The 14906-nt window shown below is 37.0% G+C and overlaps 1 protein-coding gene across 5 annotated transcripts in view; it reads left to right on the top strand.

Annotated features, from left to right (window-relative positions):
* Positions 1-14906, top strand: part of LOC143035181 (uncharacterized) — a 115402-nt gene that overhangs the window by 60376 nt on the left and 40120 nt on the right. For 4 of the 5 annotated variants that reach the window (XM_076201853.1, XM_076201854.1, XM_076201855.1 and 1 more), the window contains one exon: positions 11100-11175. The exons of the other annotated variant lie outside the window; for it this stretch is intronic. In XM_076201853.1, the coding sequence (XP_076057968.1) occupies positions 11100-11175 (76 nt within the window). The remainder of the gene's footprint in view (positions 1-11099; positions 11176-14906) is intronic. 5 annotated transcript variants of the gene reach the window in all.

A 14906-nucleotide genomic window follows, 5' to 3' on the forward strand; every position in this document is an offset into this window, starting at 1 on the left:
ATCCGACCTAGATATGGATCAAAAGGTCTCCTGTCGGCATGCTCCGCCTTTGTAATCCTTTGTAATAAATGGATTAAACACTTTGAAGAGAACAAAATACTAAATCCTAAACAATTTGGTTTTAGAAGTGGAAGATCATGTCCCACAAACTTAATATGCTTTTACTCAAGATGTACGCGACACCTGGAGGTCATTTTCTAAAATATTTAGAGTAAAGAGCAGAAACTTCTCGGGTAAATAGGTATCTATATTGCCTACATTTTAGGTGAAGCAGAATGATGTATGTACACATGTACGTATACCAGTAGCGACATTTAAAAGTGCACAGCACCATAATACGTGGACCAATTTGTTTTATATTTTGTCTATGATTAGTCAGTAGGCACACCTAGGGCCGGTCATTGAGTAATTGAACAATTTCCTTTATACTTTTGCATACAGGCATTTCAATTTTAATGTCTGGCAAAAATCGTGAAAAATACAATTTTTTTGCTCGTTTCCATTATTACTCCGAACTCTTTCATCCTATTCAAAATATTCGAACGATCGGCCCTAGCAGTTACTAAAAGTAATATTCCCTGTAAGTTTCATCTAAATCTAATGTATATTAGATTTTTTATGATTAAAAAAAAGTAGAAAAATATCGAACGGAGATATGGCAACTTGAAATATGAATATATCTGTAACTTGCTTATAGTTTCACCAATTTGACTGATTTTTTCATGGCTTAATTCTTATTATATAATAAGTACAGTAAAAATTATCAACATATTTTAATTATAAGTACTTTAAATACTGAAAAACTAAAGTATAAGTATGTCACAGTAGTGACGACGCACAGACGACAACAATATATAATTTGCTTTTTTGCACCTTTGGCGGTTTCTTCATATGAAACCTCTCTGCTGGGGGTCTTCAGGGTATCTAAATCATTGGAAAGAGGTTTATTTTCCAGTAGTGGGCGCCTTCTCTTTCCTCATCAGATTCCCCTCGCCAATCTATGTTGGTAGGGCACCCCCTCCAGCATCATATGATGTCCCTTCTTCATTCTTCTTCCTGTATATCCTTGATCTTTTTCCTCTTGCTTTCTTCTTTGGATTTAATCTTCCTCTTTGAATTGTTTAGTCTAATGTTGTCCTTTACCTCTGTCACCGTCACAGAGGTGCAGGTGAGGGCGGTGGTGGAGTGAGAGGTGGTGAGATCTTTAGTTGTCTTTGACTGCTTGCCATCTTTAACTGCTGTTTTTTGTCATTGTGATGTTCTTTTTGCTACCCATGATGACTGTACTAAAGAGTAATATGTACTAGCTAAAGTAATAGATTGCAATGAGAGCTCATGAGACATGCGTACTTCCCTTTTCAGAGCTAGCCGGTAACTAACGCTTAGTTTCGCACAAAGTTGGCAAAATATTCTCCCTCCACCTTCCTCCCTTCCCCTCCACAATCGTATTGGCTGTTGATACACTGGGCGAGTGTAAATTCAATCAAATTTCAACGTTATTCGCTGCGCCTGAAGGTCCTAAGTGGCACGCCTCCTCCTAGTGTGGGTTGCGCCTTTAAATCTGTCCTTTTAAACCTCACCCAGGACCTTTAAATTGCGCGCGGCTGGAAAATTATTTGTCGGGATTTATTTCTAAGTGGTATACGAACATTTTGAACACAGTTTTGAAAAATGCCATATCTTGACCAAATTCACCCCCCCAGGTGTCGCGTACCCCCTTAATAGAAATAATACAAGAAAGACGGATGGGCAGATTTATGGTTTCTTGGAGTTACAAAAGGCTTTTGACAAAGTACCACATAAAAAGCTACTAAGAAAAATTAAAATAATAGGTGGAATACAAGGAAAGTTATTGGAATGGATGAAAGATTTCTTGAATGGGAGAAAAATGAGTGGTACTTAGAGACAAGGACTCAAATTGGGAAGATATGATAAATGGAGTCCCACAAGGCTCTGTACTGGCTCTGATAATGTTTGCCATTTATATAAATGACATGGATGAAGGTGTGGTATGTTATATGAACTTTTTGCAGATTATGCAAAACTACTAAAGAAAGTAAGTACAGAGGAAGACTGCAAATCACTTCAAGAAGACATGTAGTATAATGGAATTTGGAAAAAGCAAAAATAGAATATTGGGTCAATATAAAATTGGTACAAAGGAAGTTAAAAAAGTCAACTCAGAAAGGGACCTAGGAATAACTATCTCTAATGACATGACACTAGACAAACATGTCGGCAAATTATTTGGAGAAACTTTTAACTTCGACTACATGGATGAAGAAATGGTAAAGAAAATATTACACTGATAAGACCAAAATTGGAATATGCTGCGACACTATGGACACCTAGTTCTAAAAAAACAACAAACTAGAAAGAATTCAAAGTGCAACAACAAAGATGGCACCAACACTAATATGACATATGAACAGATATTGGATAAACTAAAAAGAATAGCTTCCCACACAGAGTGGTAGATATCTGGAACAAACTGAATAAGGAAACAGTGAGTGCTAAAATTATACAAGATTTTAAGAACAAACTGGATGCAGAAAGATACAAAAGTGGGTCACTACAAGCATAGCTCTCTTCCCGTAAAATTCAACTAGGTAAATACACTCACCTTGACGTCAGAAAATCACACGGGCCAGATGGAATTGCAAATTGGATATTGAAAGAATGTATAGATGAACTAACAGACAAATTATACAAGATTGATTTCTCACTCAAAGAAGGAAAAGTACCACAAGATTGGAAAAATGTAATTATTGTACCAATATACAAAGGAGGAGACAAGAAAACCCAACCAACTATAGACCAATCTCCCTTACAAGTTCTATGACAAAAATATGCAAAAAAAATTATCAAAAGTAAATGGATTAAACACTTGGAGGACAACAAAGCACTAAATCCAAAACTATTTGGATTTAGAAGTGGAAGATCATGTCCCACAAACTTAATGTGCTTTTACTCAACATGAATAGAAATAATTCAAGAAAGGGATGGATAGGCAGATTGTACCTTCTTAGATTTACAAAAGGTATTTGACAAAGTACCACAAAAAGCTACTAAGAAAAATTGAAAAAAATAGGTGGAATACAAGGAAAGTTATTGGAATTTATGAAAGATTTCTTGAACGGGAGGAAAATGAGGGTGGTAGTTAGACAAGAAATCATATTGGGAAGAAATGGTAAGTGGAGTCCCACAAGGCTCTGTGCAAAAACTATACAAGAATTTAAGATCAAACTGGATGCTGAAAGATACAAAAGTGGGTCACTATGAGCATAGCTCTCTTCCTGTAAAATACAACTAGGTAAATACACACCTAGACTTGCAAAAAGCCTTTTGTCAAAGTACCCCATAGAAAATTATTAAGAAAACTGGAAACCATAGGAGGGATACAAGGTAAACTATTAAACTGGATGGAGGATTTCATGCATAGAAGGAAAATGAGGGTAGTGCTCAGAGAAAAGAGTTCAACTTTGAAAGAAGTGAATAGTGGAGTTCCACAGGGATCAGTATTGGCTCCAATAATGTTTGCTATTTATGTGAATGACATGGATGAAGATGTGGAATGTTACATGAGCTTCTTTGCAGATGACACAAAATTGCTGAGGAAAGTGAATACTGAAAAGGATTGTGAATCACTGCAGAGAGATCTGAACAAGGTTTGGAAATGGAGTCAGAAGTGGGAAGTAAACTTCAACATCAAGAAATGTAGTATAATGGAATTAAGAAAAAGTAAAAAAAAAAAAAATATCAGGACAATATAAAATCGGTACAAAGGAAGTAAAGAAAGTGGGATCTGAAAAAGACTTGGGAGTAATCATCACAAATGACATGTCCTGGAGTAAACAGATAAACAAAATTGTCAGAGAATCCTACAATTTGCTAAGATCAGTACAGGTGGCTTTTACCTACTTGCACAAAGAAATGATGAAGAAAATACTAGTCACACTGATAAGGCCTAGACTGGAGTATGGTGCAACATTATGGTCACCCAGTACCAAAGAAAATATAAAGAAAATTGAAAGAATCCAGAGAGCAACTATGAAGATGGCCTGAACACTTTAAAAACTGTCATATGAGGAGATTGTCAAAACTAAAATTACTGAGCCTGGAACATGAAGAGAAAGAGGGTACTTGCTAACCATCTATAGAATCATGAATTGTGTGGAAGTCCTTGATAAAGACTTACTAAATTGGGACAAAAGAAATACAAGGGGACATGAAAAGAAACTCAAAAAGGACAGACATAAAAGAGACCTAAAAAAAAAACAGCTTTCCACAGAGAGTGGTGGATGTCTGGAACATTAATGTGTGCAAAAACTGTACATGAATTTAAGAGCAAACTAGACACTGCAAGATACAAAAACGGGACACCATGAGCGTAGCTCTTCTTTCTGAAGATACAAGAACATTTGGATTCCACATTCGTTTTCACGGATGGCTCAAAAACAGATGCTGGCGTTGGATATGGAGTTTTTAGCGATAATTTTAACTGCAGAGGAGCACTACCATTGCAGCATCAAATTTTACAGCAGAGCTAAATGGAATTTAAACTGCTTTAGAACACATTATAACTCTACAGACATCCAACTTCACAATCTTTTGTGATTCAAAATGTGCATTTCAGGCACTAGAAATCTTCAATGGTGATAATCCTCTAACAATGAAAATCTCACAGTGGGTGTTTCTACTACAATGTAGAGGGATCACTATATCTTTTTGCTGGGTTCTAGCACATGTACATATATATGGAAATGAAAAAGCTGACCAACTAGCAAAGTCAGCAGCAACCAGTCTGATCCCGAAACGGTGCGCAGTACCATATAGAGACATCCTTCCTAGCATCACAAATATCATCCCTAAGTTGTGGAAACAACAGTGGAGTGAAGTGGGACTTAACAAAATGAAAGAGATCACCACAAATATACACCCTTGGAAATATGAAATTATGCCAAGGAAATGGGAAGTAATTATATGTCTCCGCATAGGACATTCAAGGCTGACCCATGAGTATCTCATGAGTGATAAAAATCAACCTTGCTGTGAAGATTGCTTAATCCCCATGACTATTAAACATTTGCTGGTTGAATGCCCTAGTCACAGAGAACTGAGAGAGTGTCACTTCCCAAATAAGAAAAGAGAGATGGTAACTATAATTTGGTCAAGATATTGGGAAAAGAAATGCAGTATGATTATGAGGGAGTCATTAAGTTCTTAAAAGAAGTTAACCTACTTGATAAAATTTATTAACAAATACAAATTAATATTGAAATATAATCCTACCACTCTCATTTCATTGGATATACTCCTACACATATATATATATATATATATATATATATATATATATATATATATATATATATATATATATATATATATATATTTACTCAATCTTCTCAGATCTTTCCAGACCAACACTAAGGGCCTAGTTTGACTCTTTGGACTGGTTGGTCCTAAAATGTGTAATAACAATAATAATTAAAACCAAATAACTTTTAACTTTATTCAGATCTTGACATAATGTAACACCATATATATATAACCATTACACTATTTGATAACTAATACCTGATACTGAATTTAGATTTATTGATATTTACCTTCATCTATACATAGTACAGAAGTCCCTCAATTAACACGGATTCAATCACACATGGATTTTATTTCAAAACCATCTCAAATGTAGAGAACTGTTTTAAAATTTGTGCCGAGTCGGGCACGCATACGCACACACGCGGCAACATTGCAAACACTTGTGGTGACTGCTTTCTGTTTTACCATTAACAATCGATCCTCAGATAACGTGGTCATTATTTACTGGGAACTGCTCAAACAAGGGTGTGGGGCGAGGGGATAGCCGTGGGTGGCTGCCTGTGGTCATGTGTCAACCTCCGGGTACTGATGCAGGAGGGAGGGAGGGGAGGAGAGGGGGGGAGTAGGGGGTGGTTGGGGGGTAGCCAACAAGCTTTAGCTTGTCGCTTCCACCACCCGCGCCGTGCTATCGTGAAATTTTACTGCCCTAACCTGTTGAGGTGTAATGTTTCTTTTGTTTGGAACACAACTAATAAGTCTGATAATGACTGTGCTTGTCGTGTCTTAATTTCTCTTATGAGGTTCTTGTTGTTATTGGTGGTTATGGTTTGAGAGATCAAAAACAGATGTATCGCTTACACGTGTAGACACGCACACGTAGACACGTGTTAGACAACCAGTGTATGTTGTGAATGCGCGTGCGTGTACACACACATACAAACACAGACACACACATATGTATATATGCCACATACACACATACATGCATATATGCCACATACACACACATGTATATACGCACACATACGCCACAAACGCCACATACATACACCACAAACGCCACATACATACACCACATACACGCACATACATACACCACATACACGCACATACACACACATACACACACTTTCGTCGGATGGATGGCGAGAATTGGAGTTCCAAAGAAAAAGCTAAATCTACGCGGATCTCAACATCAAGGAAGTACCTTATTGTATTTATAGGGAAGGGGAAAGCTCGTGGTATAGTGGGAAGGTGATAAAAAAGAAGGAGAGGGATTACTGAGGGAAATGGAAAGAAATGAGGAAGGGGAGGACTTGGTCCAGGAGGCCAGGCGTCTTGTAAACAAACGAAGGACTGAGGATTTTGAAGAAGGGATTAACAAAAATGTAAAGATTAGGAGTATAGATAAGAGCAGCACAATGGAAGGTGAAGATAATAATTTCCAGGGATTCAATGAGGGGGGGGGAAGGATACCAACGTCCCCTGATTAGCAAGACTAGAGGAAAAACTTTAAAAAATGACCGAACAGTGGGAGAATAGGTTCGGTAATATAGCAAAGATTGCGCAGAGAGTTGAAAAATTGGAAGAACTAGAGAAGGTGAACAAAAACTTAACTAATGAAATAGAAGAATTAAATAGACAGTTAAAAGAAGTAAAAGAGGAAAATGAGGAATTAAAGAGGAATAATAAAGACAATAAAGAGGCCATAGCAAAAGAAGTACAGGGTTGGAAAAAAATCCAAGAAAACAGTAGAGTTGCATTTACTGACATAATTAAACAGCAAATGAAAGAACAAACTGAAGACTCAGTTATTAAAGTGATGAAACAGAAGGAGAATATAGTAAGAGACTTAGCAGATAAAAAGAAATGTATGATTATATTAGGAATGGAAGAGAAATATAACCTAAATAGAACCACAAGAATCAATGAGGAAAAAGAAAAAGTAAGCAGTTGACTAGAATTAGTTCAGGAAGATGAACCTGAAATCATGAAACAAATTAAAGAGATGTATAGGCTTGGAAAGTATAGTACAGATAAGACCAGACCAATTAAGATTAAATTCAGGTCACAAACGATGGCAGAGAATATCTTAGCAAAAACAGGGAAACTAGCAGCAAGTGAACAATATGAAAAGGTATGGATAAAAAGAGAAATGAATAAAGAGGAAAGAGAGGAGGAAAAAAGAAAAGACATGAAGCTAAGGAAAAAAATGAGAACAGAACAGTCAGATAAAGAGAAATTCTATTGGAGAGTAGTGAATATTAAAGTAAGGAAATACGACATACTAGAGAAAAACAAAAGGGAGACAAAGAATACAATGGAAGTGGCAGAAAACTAAAATTGTCTTACACAAATATAGATGGATTGATAACAGGATTGAATGAGCTGAATGATTATCTGAAGGAAAAAGAAACGGACATAATGGGAATTGTAGAAACGAAATTAAAAGGTCCACTACCACCAACAGTGTAGGACATGATGCATATAATTATTGGATTAGAAACAGAGAGACAAAACAAGGGGGTGGAGTTATGTTCCTGACTAAGAAGGATATAAACGTGAGGTGTGTCACATATGGAAAGAATACAGTAGAGATGATTATGATTGAAGTGGAAGACAGAGATAAGAGCAGAATGTTTGTAATAAATTATGTGCCTCCAAAAACAGCCTCGTGGGAAGAGAGTGAACATAAAAGTATGTTAGAAGACACAAGGATAACATTAAATAAGATAATGGAAGAAGGAGGAAGAATAGTTATGATGGGCGACTTTAATTGCAAAGAAGTCTGCTGGGAAGAGATGACGGTAAAGGGTGGAGACGGCTCATGGGGAAATATTCTACTCGAGATGATTATTGACCATACAATGACACAGTGGATACAGGAGAACACTAGTATAGAAATGAAGAAGAACCATCGAGACTAGACCTAATAATCACATCTGAACCTAGAATAGTAGAAAAGATTGAATATAAAACACCAATAAGTAAAAGTGACCACATACTGATTGAACTAGAACTAAATGAGGAAAAATACATGAAAAGAAATGAACAATATAGAAAAGGAATGATGTATGAAAAAACAAACTTTGATAAAATAAGAGAATTCTTTCAAAAAGAAAACTGGAAAGAATATACAAAGAAGAAACAACAGTGGAAGAGAAATGGAATATTTTGACAAAAATTTATAAAAAGGAGTGGAAAAGTATGTCCCAAGACAAAGACAAGAAAAAAGAATATGTAAGGTGCTGGTACAACAAAAGTTGTAGGGAGTTAAAAGACAAAAGAGATAAAGCTTGGACCAAATGGAAGAAATACAAAAGACCTGAAAAATGGAAAATATATACTTGTTATAGAAATGAATATGTACAAGTGTGCAGAGAAGAAAAGAGAAAATATGAAAAAGATGTCATAGAAAAATGTAAAGATCAACCAAAATTATTTTACAGATTTGTAAACAACAAACTGAAAAACAAACAAGATTTGGAGAAATTAAGACAAGGAGGAGTTGAATACACAGAGGAAATAGAAATGGCGGAAATTATGAACAAGCATTTTAAATCAGTGTTTACAAGGGAGAACATACAACCTGAAGAGATCGAATGGAAAGAGAAAGTCCCCCCTATGAAAGAAATAGAAGTAACAAAGAATGAAATAATGAAACACTTGAGTAATCTTGATGTCAGAAAATCGCATGAACCAGATGAAATAGCAAACTGGATTTTGAAAGAATGCAGGAATGAACTGGCAGACAAAATACATAGCATAATAAACAGTTCCTTGAAAGAAGGAAAAGTTCCAGAAGATTGGAAAAAAGCAAATATAGTACCTGTATATAAAGGGGGAAATAAAGAAGACCCTACCAACTATAGACCAGTCTCTCTAACAAGTACAATAGCAAAAATTTGTGAAAGAATTTTCAAAAGTAGATGGGTAAAATATTTAGAAAAAAAACAATGTGCTAAGTCCAAGGCAATTTGGATTCAGACAAGGACGATCATGCATCACCAATTTAATATGTTTCTATTCAAGGCTAATAGATACAAGAAAGAGATGGATGGGCTGATTGTGCATTTCTAGACCTAAAAAAAGCTTTTGACAAAGTACCACATAAGAAGTTGCTTAAGAAATTAGAAACTGAAGGAGGAATACAGGGCAAACTGCTTAAATGGATGGAAGACTTTTTGCAAGAAAGAAAAATGAGAGTAGTGATAAGAGACAAACACTCAAATTGGGATGAAATAATAAGTGGTGTTCCACAAGGAACAGTTCTGGCCCCATTAATGTTTGCTATATATATTAATGATATGGATGAAGAAATTGAAATTTATATGATCTTCTTTGCAGATGATGCAAAACTATTAAAAAAAGTGAACACGGAAGAAGATTGTGAATCACTACAGAGTGATCTAAATAAAGTATGGGAATGGAGTAGGAAGTAGATGGAGTTCATTACTAAAAAGTGTAGTATAATGGAATTTGGATAAAGCAAAAACAGAATAACAGGATCATATAATTGGGAGAAGAAAGAATAAAAAAAGTTGAAAATGAGAAGGACCTGGGAGTCATTGTTTTGAATAATATGTCACCTGAGAAACAAATAAGATTTTTGGTGAAACTTATAATTTAATAGCAATCAAAGTGGTATTTACATATCTGGATGAAGAAATGGTGAAGAAAATACTAATCACAGATTAGACCAAGATTGGAATATGCAGCAACGATGTGGTCACCAAGTACAAAAAAAAATGTATAAAAAACTTGAAAGAATACAAAGAGCAATTACAAAATTGTCACCAACACTCTCAAAACTATCATATGAAGAGAGACTAGCAAAACTTGAACTACAGACACTAGAGCAAAGAAGAGAGAGAGGAGATTTGATAGCTATTTACAGAATCATGAAAGGCATAGAAATTATTGATAGAGAGGACCTAATAAAATGGGATGATAGAAATACAAGAGGACATGGAAAGAAAATCAAGAAAGACAGCTATAGAAGAGATCTGAAAAAGAACATCTTTCCTCACAGAGTAATAGACAGTTGGAACAAGTTAGATGAGAAAGTAGTGTGTGCAAAAACAATACATGAATTTAAAAATACATACATATACCAAGGCTTCTTCCCCCTTCCAAGGGAGGTAGCCAAAAAGGGAAAGGCATAAAAACACTCCCACCCACTCCATCCCTAAATACACTCCACACCCCTCCCACCCTTCCTCTCATCTGAGCACCTCCTGGATGACGGGTCATCCCTGCACCCTGCCCACCGCCCCGGGTCAGAAGCAGTGTCGCAAGACACAGTACATCCACAGCAAGGCCGCTTCATTTAATCGGCGACCCCCCCTCTCCGTCCCCCTTTGCATATAAGGAGAGGACGGGGAGAAATCCCTTCAGGCTGCGTCAAAATTTACTCACACATACTACCCCCGCCCATTCCTCCTCATGCAGTCACAACATCATCCATATACAACCATTCTCCACTCACCTCTTTCTTCCGTCCTCTCCCTTCCTTCCGGACGGGGAGAGGGACTAGGCATCCTTCTCCCTGTAGCCCCAAGGGCAAGTTCCTAAAACAAAAAGAAAAAAAAAAAAGAATTTAAAAATAGTTTAGATAAAATGAGATATGAAGACGTGACACCACGAGCATAGCTCCCCTTCCCGTAAAATACAACTAGGTAAATACAACTAGGTAAACACACACACACACACACACAATTTGGATTTAGACAAGGAAGATCATGTACCACTAATTTAATTTGTTTCTATTCAAGATTGATAGATATATTGCAAGAAAGAGATGGCTGGGCAGACTGTGCCTTCCTGGACTTACAAAAGGCATTTGATAAGGTACTACACAGAAAATTACTACCGTATTTTCCGGCGTATAGTGCGCGACTTTTTTGCATTGGAAGGGCCTAAAAATGGGGGGGGGGTGCATTATCCGGTGGTGCGCATTATCTATGGCCTACGATAAAAATTTTGCGGCTGTGTGTGTAATTTTTTTCACAACAACGTGACGATGTTGGCCGTCACAAAGTCGGGAAGCACACTTCTCCGTGACCTTCTGTGAGGACAAGAAGAACAGCCATAGTGACATGAAAGAATACACCAGCATGGGCTACCGTATATAAATATTTGGTATAGGTAGGTATCTATCGAATCTTATTTTTCATGTTTAAATAGGCCTAAACACCATGAAACATGATCAATATTAATGATATTTGCCCATGTTCACAGCATCCTAGTTTGAATTTTTATGTTGGCTTTGTTGCTTCACTTTAGGTATGGTACAAATTCCGTTGCAGCCGTTCATAAACTCGTGTCAAACACCTGACTACAACACCCTCTTTCGGGAGTTGTATTAACTAAACGTCACCTCGATGAGAGACTGTCCTATTTCACCACTGTCATTGCAGGTTCAAAGCTAAAACGAAACAGCCTGTAGTTTGTTTCAGTATTAAATAAAAAATGGTAAAGACGAATTATTTCCTCAAGATATAAAATGAACATTTTCTGTAAAAATCCCGAAATGTTTCTGTATATTTTATTTTACTTTTAATAAACTTTTTTTAGACCATATTTCCTACAAACTATTCAAGCTACAAAGTAATAAGGGACCAACGCACAACATGAGTCATATACCGGTATACGTAGTTCCGACTTTTTCTTAGTTGTGTCCTGATTGATGCCTAAACTGACAATTTAGTGACAAATCAACAGATTTCCCAGCAGTGGCTCTAGCCAATGAAAAATACTTTTCCATGTAACCTCGTTCACATGATATAAATACCAAGGTAAAACTGCGTTATAGACAAATGCGATCGGGCATGCGCATTATACGTTGGTGTGCGCTATCTGTGTACTGAGATAACGAAGTGCACGGGTGCGCATTATAACCCGATGCGCATTTTAAGCCGGAAAATACGGTATATAAACTGGAAAAATTAGGAGGCATACATGGAAAACTATTGAATTGGATGGAGGACTTCTTCCTACAGGGTAGAAAAATGAGTGGTGCTCAGAGACAAATACTCAAAATGGGAAGAAATGAGTAGTGGTGTCCCACAGGGGTCAGTACTAGCTCTGATAATGTTTGCTATACATGTAAATGATATGGATGAAGGCATTGAAATTTACATGAACTGCTTTGCGAATGACACAAAATTATTAAAGAGAATAAACTCTGAAATAGACTGTGACTCATTACAGAGTGATCTGAACAAAGTTTCAGAGTGGAGCAAGAGATGGGAAGTAGAATTCAACATCAAGAAGTGTATAATTGAATTTAGGAAAAGCAAGAATAGAATATCAGGACAGTATAAAATTGATGGAAAAGAAGTAAAGAAAGTAAATTCTGAAAGGGACCTAGGAATAATCATCACCAAAGACATGTTGCCAGATAAACATATAAATAAAATAGACAAACATACAATTTGCTGAGATCAATAAAGGTGGCCTTTAAATACCTGAATAAGGGAATTATTAAGAAAATATTACAAACACTGAAAAGGCCAAAACTGGAATATGCAGTGCTAATATGATCACCCAGTACAAAAAAGAAAATAAGAAAATTAGAAAGAATACAAAGAGGAATGACAAAGATGGCCCCAACACTTTCAAACCTGACATATGAATAAAGACTGGCCAAACTGGAATTGCCAACCCTGGAACAAAGAAGAGAACGAGGGGACCTACTAACCATCTACGGAATTATGAAAGGTAAAGAACGCCTTGATAGAGAGGAGATATTAAAGTGGACAGAGGAAAGACAAGAGGACATGCAAGGAAACTCAAAAAAGATAAATACAGAAGAGACCTGAAAAAGAACAGCTTCCTACACAGAGTGATAGATATATGGAACAAATTGGATAAAAAATAGTGTGTGCAAACACAATACAAGAATTTAAGAATAAACTTAATCTTGCGAGATACAAAAATGGGTCACCATGAGCATAGCTCCCATTTCCTTATAATACAACTAGGTAAATACACACACACACACACACACACACACACACACACACACACACACAATTAAAAATAGTTTAGATAAAATGAGATATGAAGACGGGACACCACGAGCATAGCTCCCCTTCCTGTAAAATACAACTAGGTACAACTAGGTAAACACACACACACACACACACACACACACACACACACACACACACACACACACAACTAGGTAAATACAACTAGGTAAATACACAAAAGTTAAAATTTGTGAGAGGATCAAAGATAGATGGACAAAATATCTGGAGAAGAAAAATATACTGAACCCGAGGCAATTTGGATTCAGACAGGGAAGATCATGTGCCACTAATTTGATTTGTTTCTATTCAAGATTGATAGATATATTGCAAGAAAGGGATGGCTGGGCAGACTGTGCCTTCCTGGACTTACAAAAGGCATTTGATAAGGTACCACACAGAAAATTGCCATATAAACTGGAAACAATAGGAGGCATATATGGAAAACTATTGAATTCCCAAACTCTGGCACTAACTTCCTCAGTCCCTCCTCTGATCCTGCTACAAGTGCAGTGTCGTCAGGAAACAACAACTGGCTTATCTCCCACTATTCTCCATTTTCTCTAACCATCAGTCCCTGACCCACTACCCTTGCATTTACCTCTATCATAAAAACTCTTGACTGCTCTTAAAAAGCTTTCCTCCTATCCTATATATCTGGAATATCCCCCACAGTGCCTTCCTGTCTACCCTGTCATAAGCCTTTTCCAAATCCATAAAGGCCCAAAAAAACATCCTTTACTTTTCCTAAAGCTTTCTCACATGTCTGTCTTACCACAAAAAAATTATCCATACAACCCCTACCTGTCCTAAACCCACACTGTTCCTCATAAATTACTCCCTCTGTTCCTTGCCTAATTCTCTCAACCAAGACCCTCCCATAAGCCTTCCCAACTACACTTAACCCCTTCCATACGGTGCCGCACACGTAGGCGTCATGAGGAGCAAGTGGATTCGCGACGCTGCCATATCGCCGTCTTGATTATATTTATTGTAGTCGCCCCTGTGTTCTTACATTCTCCCAAATGCGCCCTGAATCCCATTCTCTGTGGTTTTCAAAATTCGCGGGTGAAAGAGAGAACGATCGATATAAGCGGCGACTATATTTTATGATGCGAATATTATTACGTGACGTCATACGGCTGGCATTGGCTGCTGCCCGCGAGATTTAAGTCCCGTACTGAAGTGGTTAACAGACTGATCCCCCTGAAACTACTACACTCCCACTTGTCCCCTTTTACCATGTAAAGTGAAACTATACAGGCACTCCTACAGTCCTCCAGCATTCTACCCTCTCATAAACAAACCGTAAATAACCTCACCAGCCAGTCCACCATCACTGTACCTCCTTTTAGACATTTTGTATGACACCCATCCAACCCAGGTGCCTTATCTGCTCTCATCATCTTACTGCATTCACTTTATCTTTCCTTATTTCTCTTCCATTTTCCTCATTCATCACTGTCATTTTCTTAGTGCTTCCCACTGCAGCTACTTTTCCCTCCCTATCCTCCTTCACATTTGGCAACTCCCTAAAATATTCTGCCC

This window comes from Oratosquilla oratoria, chromosome 18 (assembly GCF_046742065.1).
Source record: "Oratosquilla oratoria isolate Oo_2021 chromosome 18, ASM4674206v1, whole genome shotgun sequence".
NCBI lineage: Eukaryota > Metazoa > Arthropoda > Malacostraca > Stomatopoda > Squillidae > Oratosquilla > Oratosquilla oratoria.